This window comes from Dipodomys spectabilis, unplaced genomic scaffold (assembly GCF_019054845.1).
Source record: "Dipodomys spectabilis isolate Male_0828 unplaced genomic scaffold, ASM1905484v1 ptg000302l, whole genome shotgun sequence".
NCBI classification, from domain to species: Eukaryota; Metazoa; Chordata; class Mammalia; order Rodentia; family Heteromyidae; genus Dipodomys; species Dipodomys spectabilis.
The window spans coordinates 276,244-296,112 of NW_024870979.1; the positions used below are offsets into that span (position 1 = coordinate 276,244).

Genomic DNA, 19,869 nt, shown 5'->3' on the forward strand with positions numbered 1-19,869 from the left:
AGGCCTCATGCTCTTGCTTGGCTTTCTTGCTCACAGCTGGTGCTTTACCACTTGAGCCATACCTCCTGTGTAGCTTTTCGCTGATCAATTGGAGATGGAATCTCTAGAACTTTTCTGACTAGCCTGACTTTGAATTACCATGGTCCTCCTTGTACGGGCCTCCTACATAGCTAGGGCTATAAGTGTAAGCTACTAGTACTCAGTCTGGCAGTGTTCTTAGGTAAATCTCTGAAGATGCACACAAGGCAGATAGGTCCTTTTCTTTTTGTGGTGCGGGAATCAAACTCAGTTCTCATAAGCAAGTATGCTACCATCACTAAGCAACAACTCTAACTCATCATTATTTTGGGGTGGGGTGCTGTCCTGGAGCTTGAACTCAAGTGCCTGGGTGCTACCCCTGAACTTTCATGCTCAAGACTAGCACTCTACCAACTTGAGCCACAACTTTACTTCTGGATTTCTAGTAACTAACTGGTGGTAAGAATCTAATGGCCTTTCTTGCTGGCTTCAGATCACAATCCTCAGATCTCAGCCTCCTAAGTAGCTGGGATTACAGGCATGAGCCACCAGTGCCCAGCTAATCAGTTAGTATTTTGTATTTGATTTGCAAAAAATAGTTTATAAAAAAGCCGGGCGCCGGTGGCTCACACCTGTAATCCTAGCTACTCAGGAGGCTGAGATCTGAGAATCGCGGTTCAAAGCCAGCCCGGGCAGAAAAGACCGTGAGACTCCTATCTCCAATAAACCACTAGAAAACCGGAAGTGGCGCTGTAGCTCAAATGGTAGAGCGCTCGCCTTGAGCTGAAGAGCTGAGGGACAGCGCCCAGGCCCAGAGTTCAAGCCCCATGACCGACAAAAAAAAAAAAAAAATAGTTTATAAGATCAGTGTTGAAAACAACCTTCATAGATTCAGAATTTATGAGAAACAAACTTAAGTAGGCTGCAGAGTGCATACATAGGAAATAACACAGATCCCACCTGGCCTCATTGGCCTCCTAGATAGGTATGTATAGTGGAAAATGCAAAGACAACCAAGGAAGGTGGGTAATGGGGGAGGGGGAGAGTGAGACACATAGCTCTGTTACCCAAATAGAAATGGGAATCCACTTCGCAGAAGGAAGTTACTGAGAAGAATCTTCTCTGCTGTTTTCACTTGTTAAGGAACTACCACTATTCATTTGGGCAGAAATGTAAATGAAAACCTAAGTCTAGATTCTGGCTTAGCCTTTTACTCCCCTGGTTCAATTTACCTCTGTCTCAAATTTGTCATGGGCAAGATGTCTGATACTGGAAAATAAAATATATGAATATGTACCAGTTGGCCAACATCTTATAAGCTTTAGTTTGTCCTCTTCTCTTTCTTCACAAGTTTCTTGTGATTCAAGAATCTAGAGGATGTTACCCAAATCTGCCCAGAAAGGCCCAAATGTTTAGAAAATGTTGAAAGCTTTGATGGAGATTTTGGATATTTCTTTCATCTTTGTATTGCTATTATTTTAAAAGCCAGAGCTTATTAAAAAATTAAAATGCCAGTGGCAAAAATCAAATTGAGTGATGATTCTAATTATTCTGAAATCACAGTGTCTGGAGTCAAATCACAGTGGCTTATTATACACATACTAATATTGTGCTATCTTTTTCTACTTTAGGCTGCTAAAGGTTGAAATTGGATTTTTAAGATCTATTTCCAAAGTCAGTAAGAAAATAGGATGAATTTTTACCTGCACCGAGGTTGGTTGGCAGGAAAGCAGCCAAGCCCACAATCTTAAATTTGGTTCCCCAGATATTGGATGTGACCTGAGCAAGATAGCTGTGCTGTAGAAGAAAAAGGGGGAAGAAAGGAAGAATCTCAGTCTATTTCCACATTTTCTATTGGTTACTTTGTAAAAAACATTAATATTTATTGCTTTAAAAATCCAAGGTGCCCTGTCAGAAATGTTAATACCTTCCATTATTCTGTCACTTTTTTTTTTTTTGGTGATACTGAGGTTTGAACCCTTCCACTGGAGTCGTGTCCCATTTCCTTTCTGCTCTGGTTATTTTTAAATTATGACTTGCTATTTGCCCAAGCCAGCTTGGATCACGAACCATCCAAATTTATGCTTTTTGCTGTAGCTACAATGATAAGGCACATATCACTATGTCCAGCCTTTTCTGTGGAGACAGGTGTCTCACAAACTTTTTTAGTTTAAAAAGTAGTTTAAAAAGGCCAACAAACTGGTCATGGCAGGATATGCCTATAATCCCAGATACTCAGGGGACTGAGACAAGTGGATCACTTGAGCCAATGAATTTAAATCTAGTCTGCACAACATAGTGAGATTCCTATCTCAAATAATTCAGCAAATAACTAGCTAGCTAAATAAAGTCAGATGTGATAGTCTATTGTCCAAATAATTGGGAGGCTGGGGCAGGAAGATCTCAATGTCCAGACCATCTTTGGCTACATGGTGAGCTGTCTCAAATAAAATATATAAATTTTTAGAACATAAAAAATATTTTAAAAATAAATAAAATATTTTTAAAAAATATGAAAAGGTTACCACAGTGTTGAGAATATTTTTCTTCCCCTCTCCTTTCTCTCAACCACTGGACTAGAGAGGTACCCTTGTTCTAAATCTACTTTTATCCGTGATATTTCTCTTGAAAACATCAGATACACTGATACCATTATAGTCCTTCAACTACTCAATTATCCTCTCAATTTAAAAAGTTACCATTATGTTCAAGGTGTGTGTGGGGGCATGTATGGCATAAAGTGCAAAAAATATAGCTCCTCAAGCATCTTATAACCTAATGGAGAGATGAAGCCTTTAGTGATATCAGAGTCCTTGAGGAACATCAGGAGAGGGGAAGATACCAAATGTGCTACTACACTGGTGGCTGTGTCCAGGGCAGGAAGCCTTCACAATGGAGGTGACACTGAGTTAGGTCTGGACATGGGAGCAGAAAGGAGGACAAGAAGGAGGACTGGATGACCTAACAAAGGCATAGATAGGGCAAGGAAGAGGCAGTATCCAGGGATTTCAGTTGGCACTGGGTGGAGGTAGGCAGACCAAACTCTGGGGGTTATGACGAGGGTTGATGAGGAGTCTCCACAGACACTAGGGAGTTTTCAGGAGGGTTCTGGGGCAGAGGGGCACAAGGGGAAGAGCCAGGCAGCCTGCATACAAGCCTAGCAATAAGCAGTCCAGGCAAAAAGGGAAGAAAGATAGTGTTTCCAGATAGCTGATGGTTCTCACCCACACTGAGGTAACTCTGTCAGATGTATGCTACTACCTGAGTGATGTCTTCAAAAGGAAACTCTCTGCGCGTCAGGCTGGGTGAGCCGATGGAGGGCTTGCGCATCGGCAACCGAGGAGACCGGGAGATCTCCTGGGCAGCCCGGGGCAGCTTGGGAGACTTGCGGGCCTCAATGCTGATCCTGCAGAGACAAAGTCAGGAGGAGTCAGGTATGCACAGAGGGGTGCAGCTTAACCAGCATCTTCTTTCCCTCTAGATGGTCAGCAGTGGACATTGATTCTTGGTGGCCAGAGCCCTAATTTCATAAAGCTATTGCTCTCACTTCTGCTTTAACTTCTTGAGAAATGAATGACAACTACATTCTAAAAATATACACAGTAATTTAAAGTACATTGAGTTTAGATCACGTATCTTTTTTTAGGAAACCTCACAGAATTAACTCTCATTTTCTAGTGACTTCCAGTAAGTCTAGAAATGCCAACATACTTTTTGCCAGGGGTTTGCACAATTAGTCTTGTGAAAAATGGTAGGAGAAAAGAATAATTTCTTTCTTTCTTTCTTTTTTTTTTTTTTTGTCGGTCGTGGGGCTTGAACTCTGGGCCTGGGCGCTGTCCTTCAGCTCTTCAGCTCAAGGCGAGCACTCTACCACTTGAGCTACAGCACCACTTCCGGTTTTCTGGTGGTTTATTGGAGATAGGAGTCTCACAATCTTTCCTGCCCAGGCTGGCTTTGAACCGTGATCCTCAGATCTCAGCCTCCTGAGTAGCTAGGATTACAGGCGTAAGCCACCAGCGCCTGGCTAAGAATAATTTCTTATCCTAAGATCACTATGATTTTTTTTGGGGGGGGGGGGGGGTCTGGTTGTGGGGCCTGAACTCTGGGCCTGGGCACTGTCCCTCAGCTCTTCAGCTCAAGGCTAGCGCTCTACCACTTGAGCCACAGCACCACTTCCGGCTTTTTTCTTTTTGCTTATGTGGTGCTGAGGAATCGAACCCAGGGCCTCAGGCATGCAAGGCAAGCGCTCTACCACTGAGCCACCTTCCCAGCCCTCACTATGATTTTTTAAAATTTGTTCTATATTAATTTGGATTTTAACAGATTTATCTAACACTTTACCATCTGCAATATTTAAGCCAAATCAGTACTAAAGCATTTCTGATGTCTTTTGATCCTATGTTCTATTTATCCTATGTTCTTATTTATAACATGAGACATGTATTAATGTCAGTCCACACTTTTAAGCTTGATGAGAAACTCTAGGCTTCTGAGTGGGAGGATGGGGGACTGAGCTAAGGCTAGGACCAGCAGCTTGACTGCTGGGTAAATGGGGTATGATGTGGGAAAAGGAGGAGGAAGAGAGTTAGAGAGCCACAGAGAAGCAACAGTCTTAACAGGTCACCAGAAGGCAAAGATTTAACTGTGTACATGGAAAGTGCTCTCCCTATGTAAATAACAGAAAAAGCCAAAACAGCGTGGAAGTGTTGGAAAACATCTAATTTTTCATGCAATTTTTCACAAGGTTTAGAATAAAGGTAAGAAAATCAGTCAATTATATTACTGGAGCAATTGGCTATCTATATGGAAAAGTATTTTACCCCTAATTTATACCATACCCAAAAATTAATCTGGATATAAAGATAATCTGAAATATAGTGAGAAAGCTAAAGCTCTAGTTCTAAGAGAAGAGAAGACTGCAGTCAAGGCCTTAGAGTATACAAAGATTTCCTAAACAGGTCACATAAGGCACTGAACGTATTTCACATGTTAGACTAACAAGTATATATGTATAACTGACAAAAGATTCTTTTTTTTTTTTTTTTGGTGAGTCATGAAGCTTGAACTCTGGCCTGGACAATGTCCCTCAGCTCTTCAACTGAAGGTTAGTGCTCTACCACTTGAACCACAGCACCACTTCCAGTTTTCTGGTGGTTTATTGGATATAAGAGTCTTACAGATAGCAGGGCACCGGTGGCTCACACCTGTAATCCTAGCTACTCAGGAGGCCGAGATCTGAGGATCACAGTTCAAAGCCAGCCTAGGCAGGAAACTCCGTGAGACTCTTATCTCCAATAAACCACTAGAAAACCGGAAGTGGAGCTGTGGTTCAAGCGGTAGAGCACTTGCCTTGAGCTGAAGAGCTGAGGGACAGCACCCAAGCCCAGAGTTCAAGCCTCAGGACAGACCAAAAAAAAAAAAAAGTGTCTCACAGAATTTCCTTCCTGGGCTGGCTTTGAACCATGATCCTCAGATCTCAGCCTCCTGAGTAGCTAGGATTACAGGCCTAAGCCACTGACACCAGTTGACAAAAGATTCTTAGTAGACTGCACACAAAAATTCTTACAACTCCATGAGAGGAAAACAAACAAACATACAAAAAAAAAGTAAAATAAATAAGGGCAGACACTTCACAGGAAAAGCTAACCAAATGGTTGGTAAACATGTGAAAGGTGCCCAGCCTCTTCAATCATCAGAGAGTAGACTTAAGTGGTACTAGGTATCACAACATATCCATCAGAACGAATAGACTATTTTATACACACAGACATAGTAGACACACACAGAGCCAGTATTAGGGTCCTTGGCTTGTTTGCTCAGTTTGCCCACTCTGCTGGCACCACTTCAGCCATGTCTCCAGCCTAGCTTTTTGCTAGTTATTTTGGAGTTAAGAGTCTCACACTCTTCTGCCTGGAGTGGCAGTGAACCACAATCCTCCAAGTATCAGCCTTCTGAGATAGAGAAATCAATCCTAAAATGCATATTGAAATACAAATGGTGCTGAATTGCCAAAGCAAAATTGAACAAAAAAAAAAAAGGCAAGGCTGAAGGTATCAGAATTTAGACCTATGATACTACAGAGCCAAAATAACAAAAACAGCATGTACTGGCACAAAAACAGAAGACCAATGGAACAGACTAGACCCAGAAATGAACCCAGACCCTACAGCAATCTAATTTCTGACAAGGAGCCAAAAATGTTGGGGAAAAATAAAAAGACAGACACTTCAACAAGTGGGGCTCAGAAAACTGGATGTTCATGTGCATAATACTGAAATTGGATCCCTGTCTTCACCCTGTACTAATTCAAAGTAGATTGAAGATTTTAAGACCTGAAACTTTGAAACTACTACAGGAAATAATAGAAAAAATACTACAACTTATTGGCATAGGCAGGAGCTTCCTGAATAAAACTTTAGTGGCTCAGAAAATAAGAGACAATTAACAAATGAGATTGTATCAAGCTAAAAATCAGTACAGCAAAGGATGTAGTAACTAAGCTGAAAAATCAGTCTACAGAATGGGACAGCTGTATATGTGACAAGGGTCTAACATGAAGAGTATATAGACAACCTAAAAATTACCCCCCCAACCTATAAATCTACAAGTAAGCATACTAGATAGTAAAAGACAAAAAATTACACTTGGACATGATAAGTTACTCCGGTCTCTAGACATTCACACAGTGAGACCAAAGGAGTATATTCTTAGGAGAGGATCACAAAGGCTCAATAGCTATGTGCATATGATCATATAACATATTTATAGAAATAAACTCCAAGAAATGGAAACAAAAGGTTTTCTTTTGGACTTTGTTGCTGTTTTTGTTTCTATAGCTTTTGTCTTGTTTGTAAGTTTATCTGTTTTGAGGAGGGTAAAGGGACAGCACAGAAATGGTGAGGATCTACTCCTTAATATCCACAGGTAAAAAAATTCTCATCTTCATTCAAGGTCATACAGCTGTAGTGACAGAGAAGAGGAAGGTGGTATTCTACCTTGGGTAATTCAGGTCCTTTCATCTTAGTATTTTGACTTTAGACAGTTATTAGGAACCATGTTTCTGGGTTTTTTTCTTTCTTTTTTGGTTGTTAAGTTTACTATTATTTCCTCAATTATACCATTATAGGTATTTTTCTTTTTTGGCAGTACTAGGGTTTGAATTTAGGGCCTTGCACTTGCTAAGCAGGTGATCTATTGCTTAAGCCACACATATAGCCTTCTAGGCATTTAAGTTGATGTTTTCTTCAACACATCTATATAAAGCCTTTTTGTTTCTTAAAGTAAAAACCAGGGAGCTTTAGCCAAAACTAGATTAGCTACTGTCCTAGCTAACACCCAAAGAAGTCCTGAGGGCTTAATAAACTTTCTATTAAGTGTCTTTCTAATAGAAACTGTAATTATTCCAGGCAGAGTCTGCCAGAAGAAAGGGTGCTCTTTGAGGTAAGCCAAGAGCAAAGAGACAAATGGCACATGGTCTCCCTGATAAGTGGATGTTAAATCCAAAACGTAAGGTGATATGACAAAATTAACAAGGCTTAAGAAACAAAGGACTTCCACTCATCTGGTCGAATCACTACTAAATAACCCCATGCTGCTGATCACATATATGGTATATATGTGCACACCAGAGGGAAACCAGGAGGACGACACAGAACTAGAGGGAATCAGGGAAAAACATACAACAGTGGGACCCATCAGCTGCACTGGACATTGATTAAAGTGAACTCAACGGCAGCGATGGGAAAGAGGGAACAAGTGGGAAAGAGGGAACAGCTGATGCTATGCAAAACATATCACCCAATGTGGAAGAAATAACTGTATTGCAAAGCTCACAGAACTCATAAATGTTATAGACCATGATAGACAATTTGCCCCATGAAAGTTAGAATGTGATTGTGACTTTAACTAAGCATCACTATCCCACAATACTGTGAAATTTGGAAAACTATGTAATCACTTAATCACCATAAAGAATTTGAAAAACAAAAAAAGAAAGGGTGCTCTTGATATCGCACAAGGGGAATTATTGTCCAGTTCTCTCTCTTTCCCTCCCTCCCTCCCTTTTATCTCATCTCTCCTTCTCTTCCTTCCTTCTACTATAACAAAATGTATTTGAGCAAGGAAAGGTTTTGGAACTGGCAGTATTCTGGGCTCAAGTCCCTATTAGTGTCAGTTTTGATGGGAATCTATACAAAGACAGGTCAGAAGCACATAAAGGGAAATGACCCGAAGACTGGGATTACCTTGGGAGTTTGGGGGATTTGCTAGCTCTGGAAATTTTGGGAGATTTCTTGGCAGCCCAGTCATCACTCAGTTCAATGTCACTGGAGTCTGAACAGTTGCAGCTGTCAATCACAGTAGAAATCAAGCTGTTCCCATAGATCTCATCTGTAAGACACCAAGAAGCAAACTTACGGGAAGCTGTCAAACTCTAAGAACAGTCACTGCTATAAATTAAAGGACAGACTAACTTTATAGTCAATCATTTTAACTTTAGAAGTTAAAATAGGAGCTCAGTAATATTTTTTCTTTTATGTTTTCATGCTATTTTCTAAACGAAAGTTGGCAATTTCATCTAGTGTTGTCAAAATAGCAAATCTTACTGATTACAGGAATGTAAAAAATAGTGCACTTTTTTTTTGGGGGGGGGGGGGTCCGGTCGTGGAGCCTGAACTCTGGGCCTGGGCGCTGTCCCTCAGCTCTTCAGCTCAAGGCTTGCGCTCTACCACTTGGGCCACAATGCCACTTCTGGCTTTTTCTGCTTATGTGGTGCTGAGGAATCGAACCCAGGGCCTCAGGTATGCAAGGCAAGCACTCTACCACTGAGCCACCTTCCCAGCCCTTGTACACTTTTTGCTATAACAAATCCTAACACAAAAAAAGGCTTTCTGTTGTGCTTCATGACACACAGGTTCCATTTGTACTTGTATAGCTTTCAGGCAGCTGGGAACAGCTGAGGGAAGGCTTGCTGCTTCTGACTTGGGAGGGCCATGGTTGGTCCAGGCCTGCTGGTACTACAGTCCTGACAGCTGGGTCTGTGCAAGGTATCCTAGCAGTTCTTCTGGTATGCCACTGGAATTGTCAGAGGCTGGCCTGGGGGCCTGGCAATTGCACCTGGTGCCACTGTTTAAGAGAACACTGTGGGGTTGGAACTTTCAGTATTAACTCTAGGTTGTTCTGTGGGTATTTTGTATGAACTTTGCCAACTGGCTAATTAGGAGGAAGATTAGAAGGCCCAAGGCAGAAGATAACAGGATGTGCAGAGAGTGCAGATACTGCAAGGTAGACAACAGTGATCTTCCGGAAATCTCCTCTTGTTTCTTTTTGCCCTCCTTGCCATCATTTCCTAACTCTCTCAATCCCCAAAGTCCTGCCCCAAGTCTACCCTCAATGTGAGTATCTCATTTTTCAGATTTCCTTTGTTTTGCTGACTAAAACTTCATTCTCTCAAGGCATCAAGATCCTTGCAAACCTCTAATAAAAAAGTTGATTCATTCAATCACAATAAAATAATTCAGAGAATGTGAGTGATTTCACCATTTAAGATGGCTTTTGGCATTTTAAATAATGGGTTTGTTAGTACACCTCAGAGTTTCTGAGCACATGGACATGAATGTCTATGAACAGGACTTCTCTAGGGACAAACCAGCTTCCTGCTACTTCAAAGGATGTTTCTTCTGGGTAATTTCATAAAACTCCTTCAATGACACAGTCCAGTCACATCTGCAGTGTTCTCTTCAGAATGTGTTTTCCTATGTCTTGCAATATTGACATACTGAGACTTCAATCTACACATTTTGGATTCTTTCTGGTTAGCAACTCCTTCATTTTCTTTTCTTTTCTTTCCTTCCCCTCCCGCCTCCCTCCCTGCCTCCCTCCCTGCTTCCCTTCCTCCCTCCCTCCCCCCCTCCCTCCTTCTCTTCCTTCCTTCTTTCCTTCCCCCCCTCTTGCTTTTTTGCCAGTTCTGAGGCTTGAACTCTGGGCCTGAGCACTGTTCCTGAGCTTTTTTGTTCAAGGCTAGCATTCTACCACTTGAACCACAGCTGCATTTCTACTTTTTTTGGTGGTTAAGTGAAGAGTCTCATGGACTTTGCTGCCCAGGCTGGCTTCAAATTTCAGCCTGCTGAGTAGCTAGGATTACAGATGTGAGCCATCAGCACTGGCCCCATTTCCTTCCTTTTGTAATTAGGGGAACCAAGACACTTTGTCAACGTTTTGCTTTATTAAAAATATTTTTTTTTTTTGGTCGGTCACAGGGCTTGAACTCTGGGCTTGGGCGCTGTCCCTGTGCTCTTCAGCTCGAGGCGAGCACTCTACCACTTGAGCCACAGCGCCACTTCTGGTTTTCAAGTGGTTTATTGGAGATAAGAGTTTCACGGAGTTTCCTGCCTAGGCTGGCTTTGAACTGTGATCCTCAGATCTCAGCCTCCTGAGTAGCTAGGATTACAGGCATGAGCCACCGGCACCCGGCTTTAAAAATATTTTTAAATATTCAATTTGATCTCTTGACATTATATTCTCTCTTCCACACAATATCAGAACATAGTTCAGCCAAATTCTTTGCCACATTTTATCTATGTTTTCAACAATATGGACATTTTCTTCTAATATCTTCTTTTCTTGGTAGTATTGAGATTTGACCTCAGGACCTTACCTCTACCAGTTGAGGCATATCCCCTTCTGGTTTTGTTTATTTATTTAATGCCTATGTTTAGGCTGGAATTCAGGTGCTGGGCACTGTCCATCAGTTTATTTGCTTAAGGCTAGTGCTCTATTACTTGAGCCACAGCTCCACTTCCAGATTTTTACATGAGTTAGCTTTGATCCACAATCTTCAGACCTCAGCCTGAGCAGCTTGGATTATAAGCTTGACCTAGCAGTGGCTGGCTGGTTTATTACTTAAAATAGGGTCTTGCGTTTTTTTCAGGGCAGGACTCTCTGGGATTACAGACCTCTCTGCCATGCTCAGCTCCAGCCCTCTTCCTCTTCTTATAAGATTACCAATTCTATCAGATCAGGTCTTTACTATGCAGCTTTCCTTTGGAAGTTAAATGTTTGCCAGCCCTACTTAGCTGATGCCTTGTGCTTTATTGCTTAAGCAATATTCTATGTTAGCTACCACAGTCTCCCATTTCATAAACAGGCAAATCTTTAGATTTCCCACAACCATATAAGAACAAGATATCAGTCCCTCCAGCATGGACTCTACCTGATTTGCTGTCTGTTCGCGGGTCCATGATGACAAACTCTGGCCGCAGCTTGCTGATGCGCCGCCCCTTAAGGATGGGCACAAGCCCACCCAGGTACTCTAGATAAAGTGTGTAGCATGGGCCGCCCACTTCTGGGTCATCCTCAGTGCGCTTCATGGTGCAGTGCAGACGCTCATTGCCCGCTGAAGGATAGCTGACAAAGTCTCGCATGTTGTTGGGGTCTGGAATTGGGGGCTAGAGGTAGGATATGGGCAGAAAAGGCAAAGCTGGGACTCCAGAGATACATATAGAGAAATAGAGGGCATAGAACAGGCTGGTTGTACAAAATCGCTATCACTTTGACAGAACAGAGGCTACTATCTTGGCAGGCTTAACTATATAGTATGAAACCCTGCTCACAACTGGATGCTTTTAAATAATGTCTAAGCCAGATCCCACTTTACAAGATTGAAGTACAATCTCTGGGTGGTCTGGGCATCTATTTTTCTCTACTACAACATAATATACCAGGATTGAGAATTGCTGATGTGGAATCAATACTGTGAGGCAATTTAGAAAAAAAAATCAGCTGGTATACTAAAACTCTGATATATTAGGAGACAATCAACAAACACTTTTGATACTTAAAAAGAAGGGACAGAGTACAGAAAAGGACTTAGGGTGAGGAAGGACTGAGGTTAAAGGGAAACCCAACCCAGGGCAGTAACTGGCAGGTCTGTTCTCTATACTCTCATCACTAGCAGGCAGTTCCTGGAGTTATATACAGTCAAAGATGGCTTGCGCCAGGTGCTGGTGGCTCACATACAATCCTACCTACTCAGGAGACTGAGATCTGAGGATCATGGCTTAAAGCAAGCCTAGGCAGGAAAGTCTGTGGGACTCTTATCTCTAATAAACTCCAAAAAAGGTGAAGTGGATCTGTGGCTCAAGCAGTAGAGTGCTAATCTTGAGCAAAAGGTCCTCAGGGACAGTGCCCAGGTCCTGAATTACTGAATTCAGCTCCAGGACTGGCTAAAAAAAAAAATCGGTGACTTGTAGCTACACTGTGAGCAGCTTGCTTCTTCTTATGGAGAGGACAAGAGCAGGCCCGAGTATTGGAATGGGTCTCCCAACTAGTTACTATAGAATAAGTTACTTCTACCAACTTGCTTTCCTGCTTTATCACATGAGAATAATGTCAGCATTTGCCAAGAAGTCAAGATTGAACCAACTGGGTTTGTAATAAGTACATGGTATAATAGCCAGTATATAGGAAGCCCTAAACAAATGTGTACTCTTTTTTTGATCATCAGGATGAAAACCTAGAATAAAACTGGCCACAGTGAAGCAAATTTCACTCAGACACTAATGGGAATGCTCAGAGTGGGTCGAAGGCTTAAAGAACGTGTGGGGCTCTGTCTAGCCATAAGTGGCCATCCGCAAGCACTCTGGTAGAGTGGCTGTCCCCACCACTTTGGGAGAGGAGCAGAGGAGCCCCTTTGTCCTTTCTCTGAAACTCCCTATCCTCCAATCTCTCTGATGTCTGTGGCAGACAGGCAAGGAAAGAAACATAGGAAGGGTGAGGGCTCTTTACCTTGATGGTGGGGATGAAGGCAGTAGAGAGGTAGGAGCAGAGGCGGGGGGGTAGGTTCAGCTTGCTAACATCCTTGTCTTCTCGCAGGTTACTAGCAATGGCCTGCTGGCACAACAGCTGCAGGCTGGACACTCTGTGCTCCACACGCACCACATACAGGGCTGGTCCTGATGCCATCAGCAGCCGTGAGTCGCGGTGGCCCCAGCATATGGAAATGATAGGGCGCTGCAGGGATGCAAAATAAAGATAGTGCTTAAGCTTTGTTCTTGTTTACAAAGATAAAGAATGCATATTTGTCTCGGCAATATAAAGTGAATTAACAGTTCAGGGAGTTTTCATTTTGAAATTCCATACATGTATACATGTATCCTAACAAACTTATCCCATCTATCATTCTCCCTTACCCCACATCCTTTCTTTTTTTGTTGGTCTTGGGGCTTGAACTCTGGGCCTGGGTGCTATCCCTCAGCTCTTCAGCTCAAAGCTAGCACTCTACCACTTGAGCCACTGCGCCACTTCCGGCTTTTTTCCTTTTGCTTATGTGGTGCTGAGGAATCGAACCCAGAGCCTCAGGCATGCAAGGGAAGCGCTCTACCACTGAGACACATTCCCAGCCCTTCACTTCTGGATTTTTGATGGTTAATTGGAGGTATGAGTCTCATGGACTTTCCTGCCTGGGCAGGCTTTGAACCATAATCCTCATATCTGAGCCTCCTGGGTAGCTAGGATTACAGGTATGAGCCACCAGAGCCTGGCTACAACCCAGGTATTAACTCATTATTGTTCTCAGCCATGATTGGAGCTAGGGGAAGTAAGCAAAAGCTTTGTGAGGTTGGGGGAGTAGGGCTTCTGTGGTGACCTCACCAGAGAGTTGGTTGTCATCATGTTCTGTGAAAAGGTAGGCGGAAATCCAAATATGCATGTTGAGATCTTCTTACACTGGGGATCCCCCCCCCTCCAAACCCCTCAAAACTCAAGAGTGCCATCCAAGCAAGGAAGAAAAAAGTAGAGGGCAGTAATGGAGAAGCAGTGAGGGATTTGTTCATCCTAACCCAAACAGATGGAGGACAAATACAATGAGGTCTTGGGAGTGGGGAGTACTGTTTTCAGAGAGCAGAAGTGGCCATGCCAGCTCTTTAATATGAATGACAGGAACAGAACTGTCACAACACTTTAATGACAGGCATCAAGATAAAAGGAACACATGAAGACACTTTCTTAAATTAGCTTCTAGGGTCAGTTAATCCTGGTTTCAACTTCAAAGCAAAATGCAAGGCTGCATTTCTCCCTGCCAGGCAAGGCAACAACAGGGTGATGACCATAGCTTCCCCACTATGGAAGATCATGATTTTATTAACAGTGGAGCCTGGAACTTAAGTCAGGACCTTCTGGAGCATTTCCATGCACATCTCATGCTCTACATGAGATGATCTCCCTCTAAAGGTAGACCTTAAAGAAGAAACCTACTAATTCACAGCAAGGCAGAATCACTGCTGAAGACCAACATATAGAAAAATACATTTTTTTCTGGTATAATCAAGCTCTGTAATCACAGATGAAAACAGAGGTTCTATTAGCACCCAAATCATGCTTCATCTTTGTTTTTTGGCTGGTACTTTGGATCAAACGTTGGTCTCATGCACGGTAATATGTATACCACCTCATTCAACTACAATAGCCATCCTCATGGTTTGTTCCTCCCCCTCATTCTGCTTTTCATAAACTGTCTCTTTGAAACAGTAGATTACATGTTTTATAAAATTATGATAAGGATGTATCTATTATCTTTGTACTAAGAATTTATACCACTAATACAGACTTTGAAACTGAAGAAAAAGCCTCAAACACTCACTGTTCATAATAACAGAATAATCACATCTTCAAAACTCACTATATTTCCAGTGGCACATTAAGTGCACATATACATGACCTCATACAGTTCTGTCTATCACACAGATTATTCCATCTTAACATCTGAGAAACACTGGCTCAGAGGCTAGTTCTTAGTTACAGGTAGTATCATCAGTAGGTGAACAGGAAACAGCAGTAGGAGCACATGTCTGAATGGCAAGGAAAAATGGCTATACACTAAACTGTGCATGAGATAATTACAAAAGAGAATTATCAACCAAATTGGAGTGAAAAGACATGAAAGAATATTGAAAACCAGAACCCAAGGGGAAAAGCTGAAATTATTTAGCTTGTGGTATCTATAGTCTCAAAGAAATTATTATCTGGAGCAAGATTAAAAAAATTCCTTCTAAGAAAGAGGACAAAAATATGAACAAGTATCTACACATTAATTTGGGTACAGTGATATTTACTTGTCCAAGCCAGTGGCAGTGGGAGGGGAATATATTAATTTGAATTAGTTTCATAGTATATATTCTATACAACATGAAAAAGTAGTAAAATATATGCTATAGTTTCACCATAAAAATTTTAGTGCTGTATTAGAAAAAAATTAGGAGGAATTTTACAGACAATAAAAGTTGTCACACTTCTCTGAAGATTTTGAGGTGCTGTTGATGTGGGGAAAATTAGTTATTATGATGATCATTTAGTAAGTCATGACTTTTCAGGATTCTCTAAATCTTGTTAAGTCCACAGAAAGTATCTGTACATGTCACTTTTTTGACAATAAGATTTCCTGTGCTGCTCTTTGGTACTTAACCCAAAGTCCATAGCTACAAATATCCTAGAGTTTTGGAAGGAACCAGAATGTATATGTCATGGCATTGTGAGAGGAATTCAGTAAAAGTAAGTCTTGACTTGGCAGACCCACAGACATGGATTTCCATCACTCTGTGCTCAGCCACGCTAGCAGAACATGAGTCCTTCTGTCTGCTCACAATACAGAATATCCTTCCAGCAGAGCTATTTCTACCTATTGGGGGATGAATTGCTGAAGTTCATGTTCAAAGCCAGTAAGCCTCGGCACATGCATTGATTATCACCAATTGTTAACTGAAAAGCTGCTATCTGCTAAGGAAAACTCAGGTATAAGATTGTGGACTTAATCTCTTTTTCAAATCACACAAAATTACTACTTTTAGAAGCGAGAGCTAGAATTGCAAAGTTCAAACTATTCAAACTTAATTTACATAGAGAGGTGTACATATTTTGCACATATAAATCTGATATAAAAGGGTAAGAAAATGAGCAGCACTTCAGGGAGTATAGCGGAAATCTGGTGCTTCTGTGATTAGTCTTTTCATCAGAGAGCAATTACTCAGGATGGAGAAGAATCTGTTCTTAATGGCAGTTTGAGGGTGTGTGGTTAATGGAGTCAAGTCGTTCCTCTCAGTAGCTTTCTCTCTGCTTGGTCCACGTTGAACCCTGGAAGGAGTAGTTCGCTCTTCCTCATGTCCCCAGGACAGTCCATGATCAGCGAGAGGTGGCTTTCAGCTCCTTACTGTAGTGCCTCATTTCCTGCTAGTGCATTGTGCAGGGCCTGTGACAATCCACCCATTTATTCATCTATTGTACTGTTGATTAGTCAATTTATATATTTATGCAGTGTATAAAATGAGCCATTCTAAGTATCAAGGGATTGATGTTTAATAAGAAATGTCTGCTCCCATGCCGTTTACCTTCTGAGATAGGAGGGAAATAAGTATCTTAATGTCTTTGACAATGACTACCTGATTATACAAGGTAGCAAAATACTATGAAACGAAGAAGGGTAGGTTAAAAGTCCCCTGCAAATAGGGGACTAAGGCAGCTACTTCAAGGAGATAGTTTGGACACAAGCCTAGCAAATGTTCTGTGACTCTCGAGTGAAGCAACCATTGCATTTGCTTGGGCTCACCTGGACCACAGTCCTATTTGTTTCTTGTGTAGCTGGGTTGATAAGCACAGCTTACCATGCTCATCCTTTTTATTGGTAGAAATGTGATCCTGTGAAATTTTTGCCTGGCTGGCCCCCAGATATGATCCTCCCAAGTAGTTAGTATTACAAGCATGAGCCATCAACACCTACTTATAGTTCCTATATAGCTGGGATGACAGGCACACACCTCTCTGAGATGGTTGAGAAGGGAAATCATATAAATAGTTTGCCTGGTCTGGCCTTGAACCATGATCCTCCTGATTTCAGCCTCCTGAGTAGCTAAACTAGGACTACAAACATAAATTACTATGCATAAATGTACACTATACATTGTACACTGTACATTGAACAGAGCTGTACACAATGGACAGCTTTGGGTATGAAATTATAATGACTGGGCCACCAATTAAGTAAACTAGTTCAGGATTCATCCAGCCAAGCCTCAGGTTAAATCCAGGAAGTCCAAGCATTGTGCTACTTGATCCATGTTCTAGCCTCAAATCTCAAGAATTCTTTTTTTTTTTTTTTTTGGGTCCGGTCGTGGGGCCTGAACTCTGGGCCTGGGAGCTGTCCCTCAGCTCTTCAGCTCAAGGCTAGCGCTCTACCACTTGAGCCACAGTGCCACTTCCGGCTTTTTCCTTTTTGCTTATGTGGTGCTGAGGAATCGAACCCAGGGCCTCAGGCATGCAAGGCAAGCACTCCTGAGCCACCTTCCCAGCCCCTCAAGAATTCTTTTTTTTTTTTTTTCCCTTTTTTCAGTACTGGGGTTTGAACTCAAGATTTCATGTTTGCTAGCAGGTGTTCTACTACTCTAGGCACACCCCAGCCAGAAATCTCAGGTTCTGGTTTTTTTTTTCCTTGTTTGGTTGGTTTTGAGTTTTCTGCTTGCTTATGCTTTGGCAACACAACAGTGTGCGCTCAGGACCTCAGGTTTACCAGGTAGTTATTGGAGCACATGACCCACAGTACTCCATAAACAAGTAACAATCACAACATTTACAACATAGAAAATGCACAACTGGGCTGGGAAGGTGGCTCAGTGGTAGAGTGCTTGCCTTGCATGCCAGAGGCCCTGGGTCGATTCTTCAGCACCACATAAGCAAAAAAGAAAAAGCTGTAAGTGGCGCTGTGGCTCAAGGGGTAGAGCGCTAGCCTTGAGCTGAAGAGCTGAGGGACAGCGCCCAGGCCCAGAGTTCAAGCCCCACGACCGGACCAAAAAAAAAGAAAAAAAAAGAAAATGCACAACCATGGAAGCCCCCAGGGGCAGGCAAAGTGACTCTTCTATAAAAAGGTTATTATAATTGTTTGCTATGGGATTCTCCTTCAGGAGTATAAAAGCCTATAATCATAAATATAATCTCTTATTTAATTTTCCTGTTTTCTATCTCTATTTTCTTCCTTCTCTTTCTACCAAATCTCTTATACAAGCAACTAAACTTTTTAGAATACAGAGTAATCCCCAACTTGCTTCTAATGCCAGAAGTTCATTAAAGAAATCAGGCCCAAATTACTGAAGTCTGCAAACTCAGTCAGTAGTGCTAAGTCTAAAAATCTGTCACCATATTATCAAATATACAGCTTGCATGGATGGTCACACATAACAGCTTATGAACTAAATTACAGAATTGTAAAAGACAAATGCAGTAAAGAAAGGGGAATGAATTACAGTATGCATCTTGTAAGAGCTGTAGTCACTGCTGTCATCAGTGAATCACAAGATCAAGTTAAAGTTGTCATATATTGTTCCAACCAGCAGCTTTGTATGCAACAAGCTACAATCTAATTAACTTGTAAATAAAATCTGAATTGCACTGAGTACTTTTCATAAGCAATAGCCTAAAATCTTTCTTGCTATTAAATGTCTCTGCCTTTGGACTCCTTCAATAGTAAGGCACAGATCATATGACATTTTATCATTACTAAAGAGTTAAGCTGGTACTATAAGTAATTAATACTGTACTTGATTTACTAAGGATCATTATTTAACTTTATTATATTAAGACATGCTTTTCAATGGTTGGAAAAGACCCTTCAATAAAAATAATCAGTAATTAATTAAAATGCTGAGACATTATGGTGCTATCTTTTCACCCTTGAGCCCAAACAATTAAAATGAGAACATTTCTAATAATTACGACCATCAAGCCTTTACCATATATTTTAGGCATAGTGAAGGTTAGAAAATTGAGAAAACATGGTCTCTAGCTGAAGAAAAATAAGACAAGAAACTGTTCTATTCACTAGACTTTCAAATGAGGTTTTTTATTTAGGCCACTGAGCTCTTCATTTCCAGGACTTCACTTTGATTTTTTTTCCCCCAAGATGTCTATATCTGTTGATTTCCCCTTTCACCCCTGTATTGCTTTCTCTATTTTATTCAACTGTTTGCTTGCGTTCTCTGGCTGTTTGTTTGAATCCTCTTTGAATTGGCTTAGCTGTTTAAACATTACTTCTTTTATTTCTTGACATTGTTTTATTGCATTTGAGCTTTCTTCCTCCTCTTCATTATCACTTAAGTCCTTTATTGTGGAGTTATTGGCTTTCTTTCTTTCTTTCTTTCTTTCTTTTTTTTTGGTCAGTCATGAGGCTTGAACTCTGGACCTGGGCACTGTCCCTCAGCATTTCAGCTCAAGGCTAGCACTCTACCACTTGAGCTCTACCACCATGCCACTTCCAGTTTTCTGGTGTTTTTTGGAGATAAGAGCTTCACAGACTTTCCTGCCCGGGCTGACTTTGAACCGCAATCCTCAGATCTCAGCCTCCTAAGTAACTAGGATTACAGGCATGAGCCACTGGTGCCTGGCAGTTGTTGGCTTTTAAGGGAAACATGTTGTCTTGATTGTTTATAAACTTGTGATTTTTAGTGGGATTTGTGCATCTGGAATGAAGACCTGGTGATTTCACTATCCTATGTCCTTTTAGTTATTGAACTCATAGACTACTCAAGACTGGGTAAATGGTGGAGCTAAGGTGTATTTTCCTGCTATTATATTAAAGAAGTGGGTCTTTCTTGTCAAACAGTCAATTCCAATGCTTGGAACACTGTGTGCAGAACTCTTCTCCACTTAGGGTAAGTAAGCTTGGCAATCGCCTTTATTGCAGGTGGTAAACCAGAGCTTTGTGTTTGAGGTATGAAGACCAGCAATGAAGACGAGTCATCTCTATTGCTCCAATTTTAGATATATATAGAAGTACAGATGTCTCTACGCTTTAGGAAGATCTTGGTTAACCAGGGT

The 19,869-nt window shown here is 41.5% G+C and overlaps 1 protein-coding gene across 2 annotated transcripts in view; it reads right to left on the minus strand.

Moving 5' to 3' along the window:
- The window catches only part of Tulp4 (TUB like protein 4), a 148,815-nt gene that overhangs the window by 15,684 nt on the left and 113,262 nt on the right, over nucleotides 1-19,869 (minus strand). For both annotated transcript variants that reach the window (XM_042702085.1, XM_042702086.1), the window contains exons 8-12: nucleotides 12,802-13,026; nucleotides 11,228-11,462; nucleotides 8,262-8,406; nucleotides 3,280-3,424; nucleotides 1,722-1,815 (exon numbers count right to left, since the gene is read on the minus strand). In XM_042702085.1, coding sequence (XP_042558019.1) covers nucleotides 1,722-1,815; nucleotides 3,280-3,424; nucleotides 8,262-8,406; nucleotides 11,228-11,462; nucleotides 12,802-13,026 — 844 coding nt within the window. The remainder of the gene's footprint in view (nucleotides 1-1,721; nucleotides 1,816-3,279; nucleotides 3,425-8,261; nucleotides 8,407-11,227; nucleotides 11,463-12,801; nucleotides 13,027-19,869) is intronic.